Source organism: Zophobas morio, unplaced genomic scaffold (assembly GCF_036711695.1).
Source record: "Zophobas morio isolate AGI-343-1 ecotype UQ-CSIRO unplaced genomic scaffold, CSIRO_AGI_Zmor_V1 ptg000002l, whole genome shotgun sequence".
Classification (NCBI taxonomy): domain Eukaryota; kingdom Metazoa; phylum Arthropoda; class Insecta; order Coleoptera; family Tenebrionidae; genus Zophobas; species Zophobas morio.
In genome coordinates this window covers 6,932,928-6,954,400 of record NW_026972107.1, presented here as the reverse complement: position 1 = coordinate 6,954,400, position 21,473 = coordinate 6,932,928, and the positions used below count along the sequence as shown (strand labels likewise).

Here is a 21,473-nt window from a genome sequence, read left to right as displayed (position 1 = left end):
GCACTCCTTTTGTTAATTGGAATTTCCGACAGAGAGCCAGAGGATCGAGAAAAATTGGTAATAACGGAATCAAATTTTAAAAGCAATAATCACAGCGGAAATAGCTACCGTGGACAAATGCAGCGCCTGAATTATTAAAAATCTAATATGCATATGGTGCTTCATTAAAATTTTAATTGGGATGGGAATTTCTGGCGCCGGGATTAGTTTGCCAGATTACCAGCTAATATAGCTATAAATAGCGAAATGCTAAAAACAAAACCCCTAAGAAACTGTTTAATTTAAGTGAACATTTGATAAAAATGGTGGAGGCGTCGGGCTTAAACAAGTTTTTAAAAGATTTTTTTTTAATTAATTATACTCATGATAATTATCAAGGTCAGAGTTCAAAAACCATATTGTATCCACTTTTTAACGCCAACCTCAAAACGTTCGTCCCCGCAGGACAAAAATAATTGAATAATTATGGTTTGACATTAACGAACGTTGACGGGATTGCGAGCTTTTATTGAACGCTGAAATTTACGATTTATAATTAATTAGTGACATTACGTTATTGAGGGAATCACTAATGTTACATTTGCGAGCAAAAGCTTTGCTCGCAAACGTGTGGATGCAAACGACATCGCACGCAATTATGTTTTGAGTAGATACATTCGCGACGTTAATCAAACGTAATCTGCCACTGAATGAATTAACAGTTAAATTAAACACGAAGGTATGGTCCAACTAATGAATTAGTGAAACGTGACTTTTACACCTACAAAAAAAATATATAAAAAAACACCGAATTTTGCGATTACGTCATCAATCTTTTGAAGAGTCGAACAAATTAGAAAGCAATAAGTAGGTGCGATCTTAACAAAATTTTATTTCCTTTCTTTGCGTTAAAATATTGACAACGTCACAATAAATTAGACTAGTTGCTACGTCCACAATAAAAACAATACAGTAGTTAATACATAATAATTGGTCGCAACTTTATGATACTTGTTGAGATTACGAACAAATTGATCCCAAGCCCCCATGACTAGAAATTTTCACAGGTCCTGAATAAAACAATGAGCAGTCTTTCCTCTAGTTTGAACGTTACAAAAATCTAAGTATCAACTGGTAACAATATCTATAAAACTTTCTCTTATAATTAAAATTAGGCGACAACAGCTAAAGGCGCTTTTTTATCACTGTCCTTGGTCATGCAGACGTCGAATATAACGACGTCCCCTTCGATATAAATGGTATCAATATCGTCAACACCCCCTCTAAATTTGAATTCTCCAGCTAGTTTACCGTCTATCCAAACAGAAAAATGATCGCTCTCTCTTCGTATTGCCATGATGAAAGGTGAGCCCGGCTTAAATTGGAATCCAGGAGTGCGCTCTTCTTGACCCCATCCGTTGTCAATCCAAGCGTTCCTTACGAACAACGGCTCTCCAGAATCCAGACCTGGAATGTAAGAGGAAACAGGTGAGACTCTCGAGATTCCGATAAGATCGTTGTCAAAGGATTGGAAATTGCTGGAATAATATCCAAGGTATGAATGACCAAGTGGAAAAATGCGTCACACCGCAATGCTGCAAAATGTCTTTCAACCCATTTCTAACCTAACCAAATTTCGAAAGCTAATCATACAATAACACATAATTTCCGAAACAAGTAATTACAGCCCCAGTCGTGCATGCATAAACACACCCCGCGCCGCCCTAATTACAATCTTCCTCTTCCTTAACGACACCGTTTCCCCGATTGTCGCTATTGAAAAGCCTTGTTTGCGTCGCCAGAATGGGATAGCGAGGGACTCTTTCGAACTCGGCCCTCGACAAATTCGCACCGTTTCACCAAGATGTAACTATGAAAAATTAAGCAAATTAGTAGGGTCCTGTTGTTCCCCTTTATCCAATTAAATAAATCACGTTATAACGCTGTTACATTGCGAGTTGTTTGGGCTTTGTACCAAATTAAATCAATTAATAATGCATCGCAACACACTACACTGATGGGTAGGTCGTCTAATTAGTGCCCGAGCGAATCGGATGAACTGAAGCCGGGAGGGATGCTTTTTTGCCGGAGGGGCGGTTTCGCTTTGGTCCGTGCTGACGAGCGGATTTGCTCCAGGAAATATTGCAAATTCAATTGCTGCAGTCCAGGCGATTTTTTAAATGTTTAAAGACAAAGGAGGAGTTCGGGAGGATTTTGTTGTGGTGTCAGAGGTATCACATGAATGTTTTCTTTTTGTTAATAACGTGGGGCAAATAAATGTATTGCAGGGGTGTTGGTCCACCATTTTTCGATTTTTATATATTTAATACATACGTTATATTTCATATATAATACACACGAACAAGCCAAAAGTGCAAAGTTTCACAATTTGAAAAAATACAGCGAAGACAAGTACAAATTTGTGATTTTGAGAAAGTTTCAGATCTAATAGACTCCTTTTTAGAACGATTTGGCGAATTTTGATTTTTTTAATAAAAATTGTGGAAGCGCCGGAATAGGTAAGTTTTAAAAATTGTTTGTTGTAAAGAATCGTGCATACCTATATTTATATATTTTAGAAGAAATTTTGTATTTATTTCAATATCTTGATACCTTAACAAAATAACTGTATGGGCCGACTTGAACCAAAATAGACGAAGAATTTAGAAATTTGTATCTATCTTGTGGTGTCGAATTTGAATCAAATTTTCGCGCTGAAATTAATTAACAGCGGCGGGAAATCACATATTAATAATTTTAATTTGAAAAAAAATTTCAATCAAAAAATCATTAAACATCGGCAACCATGTGCACGTTAGCGCTAGGGGACTTTAGTTAGTCTGCTTGGTTGAAGAGAGCGGCATGTTGAAAGCGGGAGTCAAACGGTTCGGTGACGTGCGACCTTTTAATCGGAAAAAGTGCGGACTTTCGTCCAACGCGGACCACGTGGTGTAAATTTGTGTTAATGTTTGTAAATTCACCGATCAGGTTAGTTTTTTTAATCGTCAACTAGTGATAACACAAGTTCATTTACGGCAGTTAAATTACTAATTCCTACCGTGAACTGGCGGGGCTTAAAATAATTTCTTCCCTTGGGCAGTTATCATCGTTATTATCATCGTTATCATCATTACATCACTGAGGCATGTCCTCACAACGCTAAAGATTGATTACATCACTGAGGCATGTTCTCGCAACGTTAAAATTTACATCATCGAGGCATTTCCTCGTAACGCTAAAATTTACATTGCCGAGACGCTTTTTCCTCGCAACGATGACTGGTTATTTTTGTGTTTATTTATTATGTGTTTTCATACAATATTTCTCTATCTCACAATCTTAACCTCAGTCATTTTCTTTGTCGTATAATTTTAACTGAACGTAAATTTTAATTTTGGAGAAAAAAAAAATGTTTGCATATCACAATATCTTTTTGAAGAAATGTTTTTCTTTCTATATCTCGATACCTAAATAAAATAAGAAAGTCCGTGCTCGACTTGAAGCAGGATAAACGGCTCTTTTGAGAAGGTTTTAGAATTTTGAATTTTTCTCAATAAAACAATTTCTCCTATTCGAAGAAACACAACGAAATGAAGAACCAATTCGTTTAGATCAAATCGACCCCTTGGTAGAAGGATTTGGGCAGTTGTAATTAGTATTATTATTATTTTTTAATAAAACTTGTGAAAATTCCAGGATATTTATAAATTTTAAAACTAAAAAAATAATAGGACTTTCTTTAAAATGGTATCTGAAATTTTAATTTTTTGCATAAAAATAAAATTCTCTGTTGTTTGAAGAAATAGAGCCAAAATAAGGAAAAATTCGTGTTTCTGAGAAAATTCTCGATCAAGTAGACCACTTTTTAAAACGATTTGAACAATTTTTATTTTTGGATAAAAATGGTGGAGGCGCCGGGATAATTAAAATTTTTAAAATTATTTATTTTGAAATTTTCTAAAAATCTTTGCAAACTACAATGTATTTTTGCAAAAATTTTGTATCTCTTTTAATATCTCGACACCTAAACAAAATAACAAAGTATGTGCTCGACTTGAACCAGGATAAACGGCTTCTCTTTTGGAAAGGTTTTGGAAATTTGAATTTTTCTCAATAAAATAATTTCTCCACTATTTGACGAAATTCAACAAAATAAAGAACCAATTCTTGTTTCTGAGAAAATTTCCAATCAAATGGACCTTGTGTCGGAAAGATTTGTGCAATTTTAATTTTTTTGGTGCTAAAAGGTGGATGAGCCGAAATAATTAAAAATTTAACTACTGTTTTCTCTAAAGTTTTTGCCAAGATTCTGACATACCACGATATATGTTTTAGAAGGAATTTTGTGTTTCTTTTAATAGTTTGATACCTGAATAAAATAACAAAGTATGGGCCGGACTTGAACAAGAATAAACATCTTCTTTTGGAAAGATTTTGAAAATTTTGTATTTATCTTAATCAAACCATGTCCCCATTATTTGGAGAAATACAACAAAATCAAGAACCAATTCGCGTTTCTGAGAAAATTCTCGATCAAATAGACCCCTTTTTAAAACGATTTGGGCAATTTTGAATTTTGGATAAAATGGTGGAGACGCCGGGATAATTAAAATTTTAAAAAACATTTATTTTGAAATTTTTTAAAAATGTTTGCAAACCGCAATATATTTTTGCAAAAATTTTGTATCTCTTTTAATATCTCGATACCTAAATTCTTTTGGGAAGGTTTTGGAAATTTGAATTTTTCTCAATATTTCACCACGATTTGAAGAAATATAACGAAATCAAGAAACAATTCGTCTATCTGAGAAAATTCACAATCAAATAAACCTTGTTTCGGAAAGATTTTGGCAATTTTGATTTTTTTTTTTTGCAAAATGGTGGATGCGCCGGGATAATTAAAAGTTTAACGATTATTTTTTCTAAAACTTTTTAAAAGATTCTGTATTTGTTTAGATATCTTGATTCTTAAACAAAATAACAACGTATGGTCCGACTTGAACGAAAATAAACCAGTTGTTTTGGGAAGATATTAGAAATTTGTATTTATCTCAGTGAAACAGTGGCTCCATTATTTGAAGAAATGCAACAAAATCGAGAACGAATTCGTGTTACTGAGAAAATTCCCGACCCCTTTTTTAAACGATTTGGGCAATTTTGATTTTTGGATAAAACTGATACAGGCGTCAGGATAATTGAAAAACTATAATTTCTTCAATATTTTGATACCTAAACAAAAAAAAGTATATGTCGAGTTGAACCTTTTTTCGGAATGATTTTAACTTAACTAACTCTAACTCTAACTTGTACTTTTTTTTTTTAATTGGGACCATTACTTAAAATTTATGATAATTTCCAAAAAGGTTCGTATATGTTAGAAAAAATCAGATATTCTTTTAGCAACTTGAACTTTCCCTGTGAAAGTGCTTCAGGGTCGGCACATCGCCATTCTGCACCCATTTTAAAAATGCAACACAATGTACGTTGAATAATCCCTGAACAAACAAAAAGCGAAATTTTAAATTTGTAACACTCACAAACAATAAAACTTATTTAAATTCGTAAAATTTAATAAATTTAACGTAAACAATTCGACATCAAGCTACGAAAAAATTACACTTTAAAAAAAACTGGTTGTTGAAAAAACACCTCGCTATATACCAAAAATTCGAAGCTTCCATAAAATATGTACATTTCGCCAAAAATAGATCGCTGAAATGAATTCGATGCAACGCACAGAAATTCCATAAAACACTTCCATTCATATTTCTCCGTAATCCCCTGCATCCACCCCATCAATATTATAAATGATATGTACTTACCAAACCGTGGATTCAAATGCAACGGTATTTTCGGACGCGGCCAGCGCTGCGAGCCCCCTTGCAGATTAACGTAGAACGAATGGGGTAGAATTTTTACCCTGCCGTAAATTTCTAATTGGCAGTTTCGCTGAAAACCCTCCAGCAGTAAAAACGTAACCGGAGTATCCTGTAAAGCACGTAAAAGCGCCTAAAAATCGTGTAAAATTTCATTATATTTCATCGAGGTTAGATTTTTACGTCAATATTAGAGGGTTATTTCCGAGGGTATAATCTATCGGTTAGATGTACAAGGCAAATATTGAGAAATTATCCCGGTTCGAGAGCTAATTAAAAGTTGGGATGGATGGGCTTGTCAGAGTGTAAACGTACTCAGGTAAGTACGGAAATTATGGAGGGTGGAAACCGAACTCGTTTGCTGTAATTAGCATTAATTATTATTGTGTCAAGTGAAGCTTTAATGGTGCTGGCAAACATCCGACAAAAGGAAAATTCCTGGGGCCCTAAATACCCTACTATGCATGTGGCATTTGCTACAAGGAACACGAACCCGGTCTTTCATTTAAAAATGCATTTGAATTCAAAGCAACTAAGTACTTACAACTCAAGATCGATTTTTTAAACTCATTTTTGACTCTCGTTGCTCTCATCGCCGCTGAATGAATTTTTAGCGGAATGTCAAGACGGCGGATTTTCCCTCTTCTCCCCATAAGAGATCGTGTTTTTGTTGTATTGATCGTCGGTGAGGGATGTAATTGGCAATTAGTGCTAACTCCATGTGGGGAGTTGGATAAATACAACAAAGTGTAGTAAGAATAGGAAGAAGTGGACCCGGAAATCATCACCGCCCGGATCAAACCGCGATAATAAAACAAACTTTTTATGTCTCCAATAAAACAAATTGGCTGTTTACAAAGATAGCTCATTACCATGCCAGTTTTGAGGCCACTGTCGGTGTTTTCTTTGGATCCCTCGACGATTCTTGCCTCAGGAGTGTGCTTGCCAATTTCGGGATACTTTTCCAGGGACTTGTATTCTACATTCACCACGTCGACTTCGCCCTGAATAGAAATATGCGCAAATTAACCGCTATCTATCTCAATAAAATGAAAGGGTCGAGGAACTGTCTACTTTAAGCATTTACATTCAACAATGTCGACATGGCGGGAATTACACAGCCTAATTGAATCACCACATAGTAAAAAATGAACCAGAAGCCCCGCTACATTATTTTCGAAATTATCAAGCTACCTGGACTTCAATCCGGGTGATCTTCTCCCAAGGCACTCTGAACGCATAACTGCACACGTGTATCCCGTCCACGGAGACCAGAAACTCCTTCTCGCAAACCAGGATGCTCAACAGGAAGTTGGTGTTAGTTCTCGAGAAGGGGAACTTCACCGTGGACGTTTTTTCCTCGATTCCCCAATGTCCGTTTAAACGAGTGTTTCTCACCACGTAGCGTTGAAGAAGGCGCGGATTCAGATGGAAGGCCACGTCCGAGTTGGGACTTCTTCCGCATGTTAAGTTCACCGCGAATCTACAAAAGGAAACGATACGTCATTAGATTAGGCCGTTTTTACTGCGTGTCGGTTTTTCCGCTTTTTGGTGGTCGGAACAATGGCGGAAAAACGGCGATCAGCGCCAGCACAAGACTCCATAAATCAGTTCCAAGTAATTAATTGTAAAGGAAACAGGCTGCAATGTCCCAGTCGGCATCCATCAACGGCCATTTGTCACGTTATGTCAATGGGCCGTGGGATGACACGGACCGGCAGAGATGCAGCGGTGTTGGGGATGGCGAGAGTGAAATATTGGATGAGGAAGATGAGGCAGGTTCGAGGTGTTAAAAGTGATGCACTAAGCACATTTTTGAATAATGGGTTTATCGGAAAGTGTTGATGACTTAATAAACACAACAAAAACGGTTGATAAATTAGTACAACACTAAGCCTGTAAAGACAAAGCCTATCGGAGGCGAGGATCTCACAAATGTTAGTTGTCATTTAAGACAGCTGCTTGTGCTTACGAATGCAAAGTAGAATATCGTTAGTTTAAAACGCTTTTGTAACAAAAATTTGATTATTTATCTTGAGGATTATTCGAAATACATTCATATATTAATATTATGTAGAGTAACTACGTTGTGTTTTGCCGGTAATCCTACTCCTGTTATTCGATTAAATTTGCATTTCATACTCCTATTGCATTACAGTTACGTAATAAATATGAAAGCCAGTGTGTGCGCATATGCTGCACAACAAATTAAAAAAAAAAATTTATAGCGGAAATTTCTTTGTGACTATTGATTGTCAAAGTGGCATTTGTGTCAGCTGTGCTCATGTCAAAATTGTCAACTGAACTTTTTTCACCATTTTTCGGTAATGGTGTTAATATAAATCTGCGTTCCTTATAAACAGCCAATTTGTTTACACTAGTAGTAGTAGTAGAATTAAATTTAACTCGGAAGCTGATTTCATTGAATATAAAAATTATAGCCAACCGTAAATCAGCGAATTATTGGACAGGAAATTCTTGATCAAAAACCTCGATGTATCAACCGTTTGACAAAATGCCAAAACATTTCCCAACAAAATTAGCATCATTAAAACTTAACGCTGTGTCAGACCGATTCAATGGAAATTCGCACTAGTCGCCACGAGCGTTGCTTGTTGATTCATTAACAAGTAACGAATTTTTTGTAAATCAAAAAAGTCTCTTTAATTAGTACGTTTACCAAAACCTAAACGACTCCATTATTTGCAAATGTTTCGGCACAGTTTTATAATTTGCTCTTCCCAAACTAAATACACATGAACGATTTTAGTGTCATCGACCTAATAACTTCTCCAACTGTGCAGATTAATGCAGTTTACTGGTCGTTTGGATTAAATTCAAAATATACAAAATAAATGCTGCAGGAATTTCAGATTTATTTCAGGTTTTAAATCGTGTAATAACTTTTCAGTTATGTAATACTTTTTCAGTTTGTCTACATACTTAAGCGTATTTGTTTATGGAATGCACATTACTTAAAGGTTAAGTGCAGTAGCCTTGGTTACGCCTTACCAATTGTTTGCTTATCAATCATATAAACTACTACCTAAACTAAACCGAATAAGGTAAAAATTACCCAGTCAAGACATTAGTGTTAGCCTTAAAGTTAGATTTAATTACCTAATACCATTTAAGCTGTACTTTTAACGATTCACCCACATGGAAATCGACACGAGCAATTAATAGACATAGTTTCAAGGTTTCCAAGAAATTTAATAATTTACACGTCAAGCAACAACAATTCATTGCAGCAAAATGAAATAATCCACCTTTGTTTTCTTTTTGGAGTAGTTTGAAAGAATCTCGACTCCCGTGATCTTCGTCCAACAAGGTTGGAAAGAAAAATGAAGAGCCTCAATATAAAAGTTGTTTTTGTATCTCAAAAAAAAGGTTGTCAATTTGTTGATGTATTAGTGTGTGTAACACTTACTATAATGTAACGAGTTGGTCCTATTCCCCCTGTTCTCTCAGGTTTTCAAGGCAAAAAATTAACATGTGAAAATTAAGACCACTTTTCTGAATAATATAATCAGCTTTGAGACTGTGTAAGCGCTCATTCACAATGGGCATAAAGCATAAGTGCTTATTCACAATGGGCATAAAGCATAAGAATGTCCTAAGCATTAATACATAAAAGTGCTCTACGGTTGTATTCGTTCACAATGAGCATAAGTGCTCATTCACAATGGGCATATAGCATAGAGATGTCCTAAGCATTATGCTCATTGTGAACGAAAACAAGCATAGAGCACTAAAGATAAATTCTTATGCATTAATGCTTGTGATATCCTTATGCTTTATGCCCATTGTGAATGACCACTAAGAATGTCCTAAGCATTAATGCATAAAAATTTATGTTTAGTGCTCTATGCTTGTATTCGTTCACAATGAGCATAATGCTTAGGACATCCTTATGCTTTATGCCCACTGTGAATGAGCACTAAGATTTTGTGGGTATTTGTGTCTGAATTACTATTTTGTGATATCCTTATACTTTATGCCCATTGTGATTGTGAATGAGCACTAAGAATGTCCTAAGCATTAATACATAAAAATGTATGTTTAGTGCTCTATGGTTGTGTTCGTTCACAATGCGCATAATGCTTATGACAACCTTATGATTTATGCCCATTGTGAATGAGCACTAAGATTTTGTGGGTATTTGGTCTGAATTACTATTTTCTCTATTTCTAATTATTATTATCACTTGCAAATGTTTTCCGACTGCGAACATCTAACTTTTCTTTCAAATATAATTCCCATCTTTCTATATGCGATGTACTTTCACTCATGACCCCCAAGCTGATAAAAATTGCTATTCTAAAACAATGATAAGCTGCCAACACAGGATGACATCACAATCTCTCTGTTTAAATTTAATTCGCTAAAAACAATCTATTACCAGTAAGCCACCCACAAAAGGATGATGTAAATGAAATTCCATTCAAAATAAATACAAAGTTTAAATTAAACCGGAAATTTGTAAAACGAAACAACGAAATAATTTCAGGCTCGCTGGTATTATTTAAGTATTATTTTAACTGTGGTTTCGCCCACGCAAAAAATTACTATGATGTTGACTTTCGCTTTATTCTGTGGTATACAATGACTGTGTACTTATCTCTTGATTGCAATGTGTTTTTCTCTTGCCTAACCTTAATTAGCAGTGACGTACTTCCTAGAAGGTGTACCTCCTCAATACAAAGCAAGTGACACTTCTGAGAAAAGTCATGTTATTAGTCATCCTGATCGCTCTGAAACCAATCGCAATGATGCCTCAAGTGATAACACCAATCGGTGTTTCCTTCACACGTGGTGGGGGTCACGCACCTATCGCCACATCCCGAAACTTTTTGTGGCATTTCCGGCACCCAATCGCCGTGGCCCCACGTGCCACTTTCCCAAAAATACTGCATTGTTTACACGGCGTTATTATCTGGCAAACCACGTATGTTTGTTGACATCGCCAAGGTTACGCACACGAATTAGAATAATCTCATCAAAACTAAATTTAATTTGGAACACAAACCTTGAGCATTTGGGCAACACAGTCCCGGTGACACAGATCGCTTTTCCAATGCTTAAGTCTGCGGGCAGGTCGGCCGAGAAAGGCACTTTCTGTCGAACACAATAAGAGATGTCATTTTCTATCTGCATTATGCTAATGGGGAGGTCACTAAGCAAATATCACAGAGTGAGTGTGAGCTAGATAACGGTGGCATAACGCTGGTGACCCAACAAAGCCGACACGCATCCATTTGGCACTTTCTACCTGGCTTTGTGTCGGCTCGACCCAACATATGGCGGGCATGGGCGTAGGTATCGATTTTGGTGGGGTCAACCCTGCAGCAAAAGTTTCTAAAATCAAATTTACCGCCACTGCAGGCGCCGCCTCGGTGCTGTTAAGAGCGGTCGCTACCGCCTCCGGTTCTTCGCGCTCTCGGGGGATGCAGCAGCAGCAGAACACTTGTTTTTTGGGGGCAGGGGCGGGCTCGGACATTTTTCATGCCGCTCGCGGTGAATGCGCGCTCTGTACTGAATGGATATAAATAAATACAGCTCGATAGTTCCATGGGTGGCTATGGGTGAGTAATGGGGCGGCGGTCGCCGGTAAAGACGACGTGATAAGAATGGCGGAACGCCACTAAGCGGACTTTTAATTGTTCCTGACCTGGTTAAGTGAGCTGCGTCACGCGCACGATCACGGCTAAAAATAAGAGTTAACAGGTGGGGCTGGCTTATGTTTGCACTTTTATTTTTAAATAAACATTTTACATAGTAAATGGAAAATTACGTTTACATAACAAGTTCCTTAAAATATTTTAAATCCATTCATAAGGCAATCAGCAGGTCACCATCAGATTCAAACAATACTCCTCGTTCAGGAATGGATGCAATAACACTACGACTACGAATTAACATTAAATTTGATTTGGTGTTCACTTCTTTAAGAGTTATATAAAATAATACGTACTCAGTAAATACATAACAGTACTATAAGTAACAAAATTTTAAAATTATCTTAAAAGTGGTGGTTAAATAAAACTGTGTGGTAACTATTATAAATTATCTGAACTTAAAATAATACTCGAGCCGAGGCTCACCGATTCGACAACAAATTTCGAATACTGACCCAAAAACTACAATTTCTTCTTCAAACAAACAATAAATAAATACAACAATTTTGTACTATGTTAAAAATTTACAACTTCAACATTAAAATAGGTACATATGTACAAAGCCTACTGCCTTTGGACGTTCTTGAAGAACCATTCCGTAAATTTACGCAGCTGCTGCACCGCACTTTGTGCTTGGTCCTTCAGTTTCTTATTCTCCTCCTTCAGCCTTCTCACTTCGTTCTCCAGCGACAGCCGTCTCCGCGTCTCCCGCTTCAGGCTCGACTCCAAATCAGTCACGTGGTTCTGAAGCTCGGGCACGCTCGTGCTAGAACTCACCCTGGAAAACCACAACATTCCATTGTGAACATTTCGCGATTTTAATTTTTACAGAAAGATTTTTATCACACTGAAACCGCCACCAATAAAGCAACAATCGCGCTTTTCCATTTTCCAACACATCCAATCCCAAACGACTAACTTTATTGCTCCAGCTTTAACGCCCCGACTTTACACCCTACTAAAATCACTCACTTTTGTTGCAGCTTTACGATTACCTCGACAATGCTTGCAAGCCCGGTCCACACAGCGGAATTTTAGTTCATTCAGTCAATACTTACGACGACGTTATCGACGCGTCTATGGGCGCCTCCTCCTCCCACATTTTGTTTTCTTCGCGTTTGTAGCTGTCGGAAGCCACCTGCATGAGCACCCGGGTGGCGGTGTCAACGAGGGTCGGCCAGTCATCGGGAACGGGGAATTCTTCTAGGGAAACTACAGATTTGGTTTTGGTAGGGCTGGTGAGCTCGTCCTTGGAACTTTTAAATTCGGAGGGTAGAGGGCTGGATGTCGTACTCGCGTTAGAGATCACGGTGGCGGGTCGCGCCAGGGTTAGTATCACTTCGGGCTGGGTTTTGTGCACGGAGAGAGTGTTGTTTAGGTTTTCTCTACAAACGGATGGGTTTTAGATGCAACACCTACAAGTGGCGCAGTAGGTAGGAATCGAATGCGTTGTTCGAATGCAGCTTGAACTCGGTTGATTACTAGTGGTAGTAAATAAGAGTCGGATTTAACACGTTCGTGGTTTGTTGGTTTTTGAAACACGAGCCCGAAAATCCGTTTTATTTTGGCTTTAAATTACTCCAATGCGGCCAAAGCAAACATCTACTCTTCAATATTTGGAAAATAATCAATCAAGTAAATCATAATAAATACGCGGAGCTATCTATAATTAAACAAAAATAATCACGTCAAGCGTCTAACGTGTAGGAAGAAATAACTTTTATTTTTTCAGAACAGTTAGCGTTTATTTTAAAACGTTACAAATGTCTGTCTAACTACCATAAATATAATACTGAAAAATTCCTACGTTTCACTATCCAAATCCCTTCACGACAACCTGAAACAAACATACGCCACATGCCGAATAACGCATTTCACTTCCTGCCCTTAAGGTTGAACCACCTCTCTTAACATTTACGTTACTATGATAACACGGAAATGGGAGGTTCACCCCTAAGCAAACCAACCCGTCCTTACCTGGAATGACTATTCGTTTCTTTTGGCAACTTCGGCTCAGCAGAAGCCTCAATACTGTCAGGGTTGATCAACCTCAACAACTCCTCTTGAAAATTGCTCGACGACAAATTCGCGCTGTTCCGATTGGAGGACCTCGCGGTCACCCCCGGTCTCAACTTCGCCTCGCCGTTCACCGACCTCGGACTGTGATTTCTGCTGTTGCTGTTCGTCAGATGCTTTGCCCTACGACTCCTCGGCGACACGTTCCCGCTCCCGTTCGACAGCTCATCCTCGCTCCCTAACCCATATAACCTCTCGCTGATCGAACTATCCGTCGAATGGCTGTCGTTCATATTCATCCTCCCGAAGTCGCTATTCAACTGCCTCGTCATCATGTAATCCGACTCCTGTCTTTGTTGCTTCGCTAAACCAACAAAATCATTACAATCCCGTCGCTCGTACGCGGCCAAACTCACCAAAACCCTCTCCGCATCCCATATTGTTCTTCTCTAATTTGTATGCGAGCTCGTAGTCGTTCGTGCTGCTATGCACCACAGCCGTCATCGGCTGCGAGTAATTGACATGTTGCAGAGGTAACGAATGGCTGATTTGTACTTTGTTGTGATGTATCGGCTGCGGCCCGAAGTGGTTGTGCGACTGCGAGACCTGCAGCTGTGTCATTTGATTGTTGCGCTTTGGTGTCGAGGGAAACGTGTTGTTGGACCTGGACGGCGTCTTCTGCGGCACCGGCGGCGGCTCGAGCTCCTGCAGCACGTCGTACCACTTGTCGTCGCTCGAGTGGCCGCTCGACGAGCTCGTCATCGTCCCCTCGGGGTTCACGGCGAGCCCGTGAAACGACTTGCTGCTGCTGCCGGTGCCGTAGCCCGAGCTGTTGCTCGAGCGCGGCGGCGAGAAGCTCCGCTCGTAGACCCGGCGGTGGTTGCCGGGGACGGCCTGCTGCATCTGCGGCGCTTTGCGAGATTTGGCGTCTTCAGTCCCTAAGTTTTCGTAGTCCCCCTCGTAATTGCCTGCGTGAGAGTGTCGGTAACACAAATGGCGCAGTCGGTGGGATCTTACCTTCGTTATATTTACAGTTTTGGAGCGTGCAGCCCTTGCGCGGAGACCCGTCAGCCAAAGGAGGTATCACAGTCAAAGTAACAAGAATTGAGGTTTTCAGTAGATCGACCATCTGGTCGTACGTCAAGGTAGATACCGCGACTTTGCAGATCTCGACAAGGCGCGAGTTCTGGCGCAGACCTCCGTGCCACGCCTCGCCCGCGCTCTCCACCAAAGTCACGATACCGTCGGGTTGCACGTGGAACCCCAGCTGCCCCATTATATTCCGCTTCAGAGGTAACTCCTTGGCGAGAACTCCCTGAGTCACCGCTTTCAAGCGGTCCATGATCTCGACCAACTCGTCGCGATCCCCGTGGCTGTCCCTCATGTACATAGTCATACACTCGCCTTGATGGTGATAAATCCGCAACCCGTTGGACTGGGTGGACCACCCCAGGATCGACTTACACGGTGTCACGAAGACGATCTGTTTTGAAGTCTCCTCGATCAAAACGAGCGTGTCGGTGGAGATCCCCAAAAAGCATTCGATTTGTTGAGATTGCCCGCTATCGTCTAGCAACACTTGCCACAAAATAGCGCCTCTTTGGCACGCGTCCGGAATAAACCTAGGACGAATCTTGTCCTTCTTTTTGCTGCTGAAAATCGAGAACTTCTGGTGGGTGTCCACTGGAGTGGACGTGGAGTTATTGATTACTAACTCCTTCAAGTACTCCTGTCTGGTGCGGGTCGCCATTGTAACGAACTTCTCTGACCTATGAGCGGCGTTTTCGGCATTGACGACTTTAGCCAGAAGGAACTCTGCAAAGGCTTTGCCTTTAGGGAAGATGGCGCCATCCTTGATTGGTGGCCCAAATACTTCCACTTCTTTGGAACGGCTTACGGCTACCTTGTAGTGGGTGTTTTCGGTGCACGGGTTGATAGCCTGGACTACAATAAACACGTGCTGGAATTGAGATCGTATACCCTTTGGAGTGAACGGCAAAGCACCGGGTTCTTGAAACACGATTGTAACAATATCGTTGCCGATGTGGCGCTTCCGTAACAACTGTTGGCGATTATTCGGTGTAAAAGGCAACATAGTAGACACGTGGAACATGATCTCGCAATCCTGATACTGTGAATACACCGAGTAGAGTCCCGTCGAGTCAGCTGCAACCAAACAAAATTTAACCTTCTATTCCCGTCGTACCCAACTATCCATACATACATTTATTATCCAATCCTGCTCTATACTTGGAAAACCCCTTCAACCTAACCTTCTTTCCAATAGTTTCCAAAAATTCCACGAACGCCGGACCCGCTTCCTCGTTATTGTACATCTCTTCTTCCGAAGACTGACTCGCTTTGCAGTACATCACCCCGACTTTGTAGTGGTTGTTCAATCCTTGCTCGTCGAGTTTTAAAAGCTGCTCTTCGGTTTGTTGATTCTGGATCCCCAGTTTCAACGAACTCAGTTGAACTTCGGGGGCGACGTATTCGAGGACTTCTTTGACGTTTAGAGTTTTGGGGTTGCTGGACGCTTTGATACTTGGAATAGCGTCTTCGAGGATGGCACCCCGGAATGTTTGTAGCTCGGAGGTGCGGATGACCAGACGGTACTGATACTGCATCAAGGTTGAAGAAGAGAGCTGGTTGTCCGGATGGATGACTTTTTCACGCCTTATGGAAATGGCTACAGGACCGAGCTGCTCGTCCATGCCGAACCAGTTTTGGTGTTCTGGGGAAAAAGATCGTGCAATTGAAATATCAAAAAATCGAAAAATGAAAATGTCAAAATTGAAATTTGAAAAATTGAGACATCGAAAATTCGAAAAATCCGGAAACTAAAAATTCGAAAAATTGAAAAATCTATAAATCGAAACATCAAAAAATCTAAAATTGAAAAATGTCAAAACTGAACTATCGAGAGAAAAATCAAAAGCCTGAACAATCGAAAAATTGAAGATTTGGAAAACTCAAAAAACATTGAAACGTCGAAAAATTTAAAATCGAAAAAATTAAGTCGAAAAATGAAAAAATCATGAAACCGAAAATTCGAAGAATCAAAAAAATATATAAATCTCAACGTCAAAATATCGAAAAATAAAAAAATCGGGAAATCGAAAACTCCAAAAATTGGAAAATCGAAAAATTGTTATATCTAAAATTTTTATTTTTTTTTCTCAAAAATCTTATGTTGAGTACAAAAATTTAACAATTTAAGATTCATAAATTACAAGATCAAGATTTTCTTACCTTTTAACACTTAAATAACATTTATTCGACAAAATTGTATATGATAATTGAAGAATGTAAAAACTGAAAAATCGAAAAATCAAAACCCGAAAACTAGAAAGACTGAAAATTCGAGTTTCGAAAATCGAAATTTGGAAAAAACAAAAAAAAACGAAAAATAAAGAAACTGAAACTTCGAATATCGAAAAATCGAAAAGTAAAAAATTGGAAAGCCCAAAGCCTGAAGAATGAAAGACTCGAAAATTCAAAAAATCTAAAATTCGAAAATTTGGAAAATCAAAAAAGTGAAAAATTGAAAAATCGAGAAATCGAAAAGGAAACAAATCGAAAATTCGGATATCAAAAAATCAAAAATTCGATTAATCAAATACATATTCGAAAAAACGAAAATCCCAGAGAAATTAGAAAACCTAAAATTTGAAAATTCAAAAATCGAAAATTCTAAAATCGAAAAATGGAAAATTCGAATATTTGAAATTTCGAAAATCGAAAATGAAAAATCAAAGGGCTGAAAATTCGAAAAATAGAAAAATCGGAAAACCGATAAATCGAGAAATCCGAACATCGAAAAATCGAAATATCAAAAGATCGAGACATCAAGAAATTGAAAATACGAGAAGTCGAAAAATCGATGAACCATCAATCTCAAATTAAAATATCGAAAAATTGAAAAATCCAGAAATGGAAAAACTTCTAGTATTGAAAAATTGCGAAATCGAAAACTCGAAAAATTGAGAAATCGAAAAATTTTAAACATTGAAAAACCGAAAAGTCGAGAAACTGGAGAAATCAGAAAATTAAAATATGTATAAAAAATTGTCAAATCGAAAAATTGGAAAGTCGAAAATTGTACAATTTAAAAAAACGAAAAATTGAAAAATCGAAAAACTAAATAAAAAAATGCAGAAATGCAAAAATATAAAATTTAAAAAATTGAAAAATCGAGAAATTGAAAATGGAAAAATCGAAAAAAAAATAAAAAACCTGAAAAATTCAAAAAAAAAACAAAAACCTGAAAAATCGAAAAACTGATGAATTGTAAAATTGAAAAAATATTGAAAAGTCAAAAAATCGAGGAATGGAGAAATCGATTAATCGAGAAATTGAGAAACCGGAAATTGGAAAATTTCGATACGTTAAAAATCAAAAAAATTAATTGAAAATTCCAAAAATTTTAAAATTGAAAAAATTAAAAATCGAAAAATTGAAAAATCGTAAAACTGAAACATCGAAAAATTAAGAAATCAGGAAGAATCAAGAAAATGAAAAATCTCGAAGTCGAAATATTGAAAAATTGTTATATATCTACAATTTTGATTTTTTCCCCAAAAATTAACACGGATTCATAAACCACAAGTTCAGGATCATTTTAATTTTTAACGTTTAAATAACATTTATTCAACAACATTCACATCTACTGTACTTACGATAACCTTTGAAGAATGTAAAAATCAATTGAAGAATGTAAAAAGTGAAAAGTCGAAAAATCAAAAATCGAAAACTAGAAAGATTGAAAACTCGAATTTCGAAATCAAAAAAATGAAAAGTAAAAAAACTGAAAATTGGAATATCGATAAACCGAAAAGTAAAAATTGGAAAGTCTAAAAACTGAAGAATGGAAGACTCGAAAATTTGGAAATTCAAAGGATTGAAAAATCGAGAAATCGGAACGGAAACAAGTCGAAAATCCGAATATAAAAAATCGAAAATTCGATAAATCAAATACATATTCGAAAAAACGAAAATCCGAGAAATGAGAAAACCTAAAATTTGAAAATTCAAAAAACGAAATTTCGGAAAATCCAAGAATCGAAATACAGAAAAAACGAAATATCGAAATTCGAAAAATCGAAAATTCTAAAATCGAAAAATGGAAAAATCGAAAATTGAAATTTCGAAAATAGAAACTTTGAAAAATCGAAAAGCCGAAAATTCAAAAAATAAAAAAATTGAAAAACAAGAAATTGAACCAAAAATCTAAAATTAAAATATCGAAAAATTGAAAAATTCCCAAAATAGAAGTATTGTTGAGAAATCGAAAAATCGAAAATCGAGAAATAGAAAAATTCGAAACATTGAAAAATTGAAAAATAAATATGTAATAAAAAAAAACGAGAAATTTCAAAACTGAAACATCGAAAGGAATCAAAAAATTGAAAAATCGAGAAACCGAAAATGGAAAAATCGAAAATATAAAAAATCAAAAACCTGAAAAATGGAAAAATTGAATTGGAAAATTGAAAAAAACACTGATGGGGAAATTGATTGATCGAAAAACTGAGAAATCGAAAACTGAAAAATTTTGAAACGTCAAAGATCAATCAAAAAATTGAAGAATTGAAAAATCCAAAAATTTTAAAATGGAAAAAATGAATCGAAAAATTTAAAAATCGTAAAACTGAAACACGAAAAATTGAGAAACCAAAAAATGAAAAAATTAAGAAATCGAAAATTTGAAGAATCAAGAAAATTAAAACTCTCCAATGTCAAAATATCGAAAAATTGAAAATCGAGAAATCTTTGAAAGCGAAAATTTGGAAAATTGGTATAACGACAATTGTAATTTTTTTCCAAAAATATCGATGTCCAGTACAAAAATTTAACACGGATTCATAAACCACAAGTACATGACTATATTACTTTTTAACTTTTAAATAACATTTATTCGACAAAATTGTACGATGACATTCCCACAGAGCACGAACGGATAAGTTTTAATTAACAATTTACTGTGCTTCCGATGACCTTAAACGTGTACAAGATTTCAAACAGCATTCGATTTTGCAATTTTAAAGTTGAGTTGTAAAATGCTGTCATACAAATTTGATTTTTTTTTTCCAAAATCAGGACTCTTAAGGTAAAAACTCGACACGGATTCATAAATCACAAATCCACAAATGAGGGATTGCATAAAATTAAAATAACATTTACTAGGACATGATGTCATCCCATTATTGCTGGGGAGAAAACAATTTGTATTCTAAAAATCCGGACAGACGGTGGACCGAAGACAGACAGACACACGGGAGACAGACAGACGGAAATGGGAGATTAGAAGACGCAAAATTCTGCTGCAGTTAATATTTGTTTCATGCTCTTCAGGACTTCTAGGAAAATTGTAAAATCAATAAACATTGCGCTTGGAAGCCATAAAACGAAAAGTGAGAAATCTCACGCCGGACTCGTAAAAGCCGGAATTTTTTCCGCACCGCATTCCTCGGTGTAAAACAGATCATAAACACATCTCTTTATAGCCTCGTAAAGTAATAATTAACTTAGTCCCAGAATTGTATCGAGTGCGAATTTCACCCACCTTGTCCCAGAAAGTACTTTCTATAGTATAAGGCGCCTTGATCGACGCTTTCGATGGGTCTGGGCAGACGCTGGTACGGACACGTGGAATGTCTCCAGTGCGTCTCCCCTGGAGGGAATTCGAGGACGGCAACGCCGTAAGCTAACGGCGGACGATGCAACGGCTTCTTCGCACCACCCAACCCCTGACTATTCTGCAGCCTAGTCAGACTGACTATCCTCTCTTCTTCGCCGCCGATTTCGTTCCTAAAGAACGGGCAGCTTTGCACCAGGTCGTTATTCTGCCCATCGCCGCCGTCCTCCTCGGCGCCGTTGTCCCCGTCAGAAGTGAACGACTTCGCCAACATGGTGGCGGCGGACGCCCCCGTCGTCGTGTTTCGTCGCTTCGCCAACATCCGCCGGATCCTGCAACAAGAAAAAACCGGCGTGAACCTCTGCACACCAATCGGGGTGTTCATTGGCGTGCTTAAGCCACGCCCTTTCCCTACTCCCGACTAACCGCCCCAAAAGGGCGTGGCCACCCCTACGCCTACCCACCTGGCCGTGTAATTCAGATTCGTCGTCATCGACTGACAGTCGTAATGACTGAAAGCCCTCCTCCTCGCGATCTCCTCCGCCTCCGCCGACCCCACGACACTATTACTGCTACTGGAAGACGTATTCACCATGCTATCATCCATGGCCTGTCTCTGGCTTTTCACGTTCACTTGCCCGCCCCACAATCGCGACAGCTTGACCCGCGCCTTGGGGCTCTGCGGCGCGCCGTCGTCGGCGCCGTCCCCCACGTCCACCTTGCCCCTCAGGTACTCGGCCGGCCCCGGCGACCTCTGGTCGGCGGCGATCGCTCCCAGCACGGCCGGCTGGTAGTCCTGCAGCATGGCGAAGAACGAGTCGCCGGTGGTGGCGGCGGCGTTCGGCGGCCGATCGATCACGTCGATGCTGCCGTGGCTGCCGTACTCGCGCTTCAGCGTCGGCGTCGACGGGTTGGACGGGCGGCCGTTGTGGTCGAGGAGCTCCAAGCTGGAGTTGCTGCGGTAGAGCTGCTCGGGCGCTAGGTGCTGCGGGCGGCGGGCGCTCGCCTGGTGGTGGTTGTGGTGGCGGTCGTTGAACGACGAGCGGGAGAGGCCGGCGTTCGCCCAGGCGCGGTGCACATGGGTGTTGTAGTAGTCGACGGCTTGGGCCGCCCGCTCACGGGCCCGGCTTCCCGTTACCGGCGCTCTAGGTGGCGCGGGCCCGCATTCTTGCAAGCCGATCATCCCATCACGCTGGAAAAAATCAAACAGAATGACAAGCTGTAGTAGAGCACAACCGTAAAGTAAACCCGTATGGAGGAAACCCGTATTGGTGCGACCGTAAACGC

At 38.7% G+C, this 21,473-nt stretch overlaps 2 protein-coding genes across 6 annotated transcripts in view; both read right to left on the bottom strand.

Annotated features, from left to right (window-relative positions):
* Nucleotides 1-847: 847 nt before the first annotated feature.
* On the bottom strand, nucleotides 848-11,508 carry LOC135126352 (galectin-8-like). Its single transcript, XM_064052346.1, has 6 exons — nucleotides 11,230-11,508; nucleotides 10,885-10,973; nucleotides 7,050-7,338; nucleotides 6,728-6,859; nucleotides 5,802-5,967; nucleotides 848-1,446 (listed from the first exon to the last, which is right to left on the bottom strand). The coding sequence occupies exons 1-6, from the start codon at nucleotides 11,353-11,355 to the stop codon at nucleotides 1,151-1,153; spliced, it is 1,098 nt and encodes a 365-aa protein (XP_063908416.1). The 5' UTR covers nucleotides 11,356-11,508; the 3' UTR covers nucleotides 848-1,150.
* A 75-nt stretch (nucleotides 11,509-11,583) lies between these two features.
* The window catches only part of LOC135126328 (signal-induced proliferation-associated 1-like protein 2), a 47,125-nt gene continuing 37,235 nt past the window's right edge, over nucleotides 11,584-21,473 (bottom strand). For 4 of the 5 annotated variants that reach the window (XM_064052315.1, XM_064052299.1, XM_064052306.1 and 1 more), the window contains exons 2-9: nucleotides 20,651-21,378; nucleotides 20,115-20,518; nucleotides 15,774-16,283; nucleotides 14,567-15,715; nucleotides 13,966-14,517; nucleotides 13,511-13,913; nucleotides 12,592-12,918; nucleotides 11,584-12,311 (exon numbers count right to left, since the gene is read on the bottom strand). In XM_064052315.1, coding sequence (XP_063908385.1) covers nucleotides 12,098-12,311; nucleotides 12,592-12,918; nucleotides 13,511-13,913; nucleotides 13,966-14,517; nucleotides 14,567-15,715; nucleotides 15,774-16,283; nucleotides 20,115-20,518; nucleotides 20,651-21,369 — 4,278 coding nt within the window. In that variant the 5' untranslated portion in view covers nucleotides 21,370-21,378 and the 3' untranslated portion in view covers nucleotides 11,584-12,097. Of the gene's footprint in view, nucleotides 12,312-12,591; nucleotides 12,919-13,251; nucleotides 13,371-13,510; nucleotides 13,914-13,965; nucleotides 14,518-14,566; nucleotides 15,716-15,773; nucleotides 16,284-20,114; nucleotides 20,519-20,650; nucleotides 21,379-21,473 lie in introns of those variants that run through there. The other variant, XM_064052334.1, reaches the window with a different exon arrangement.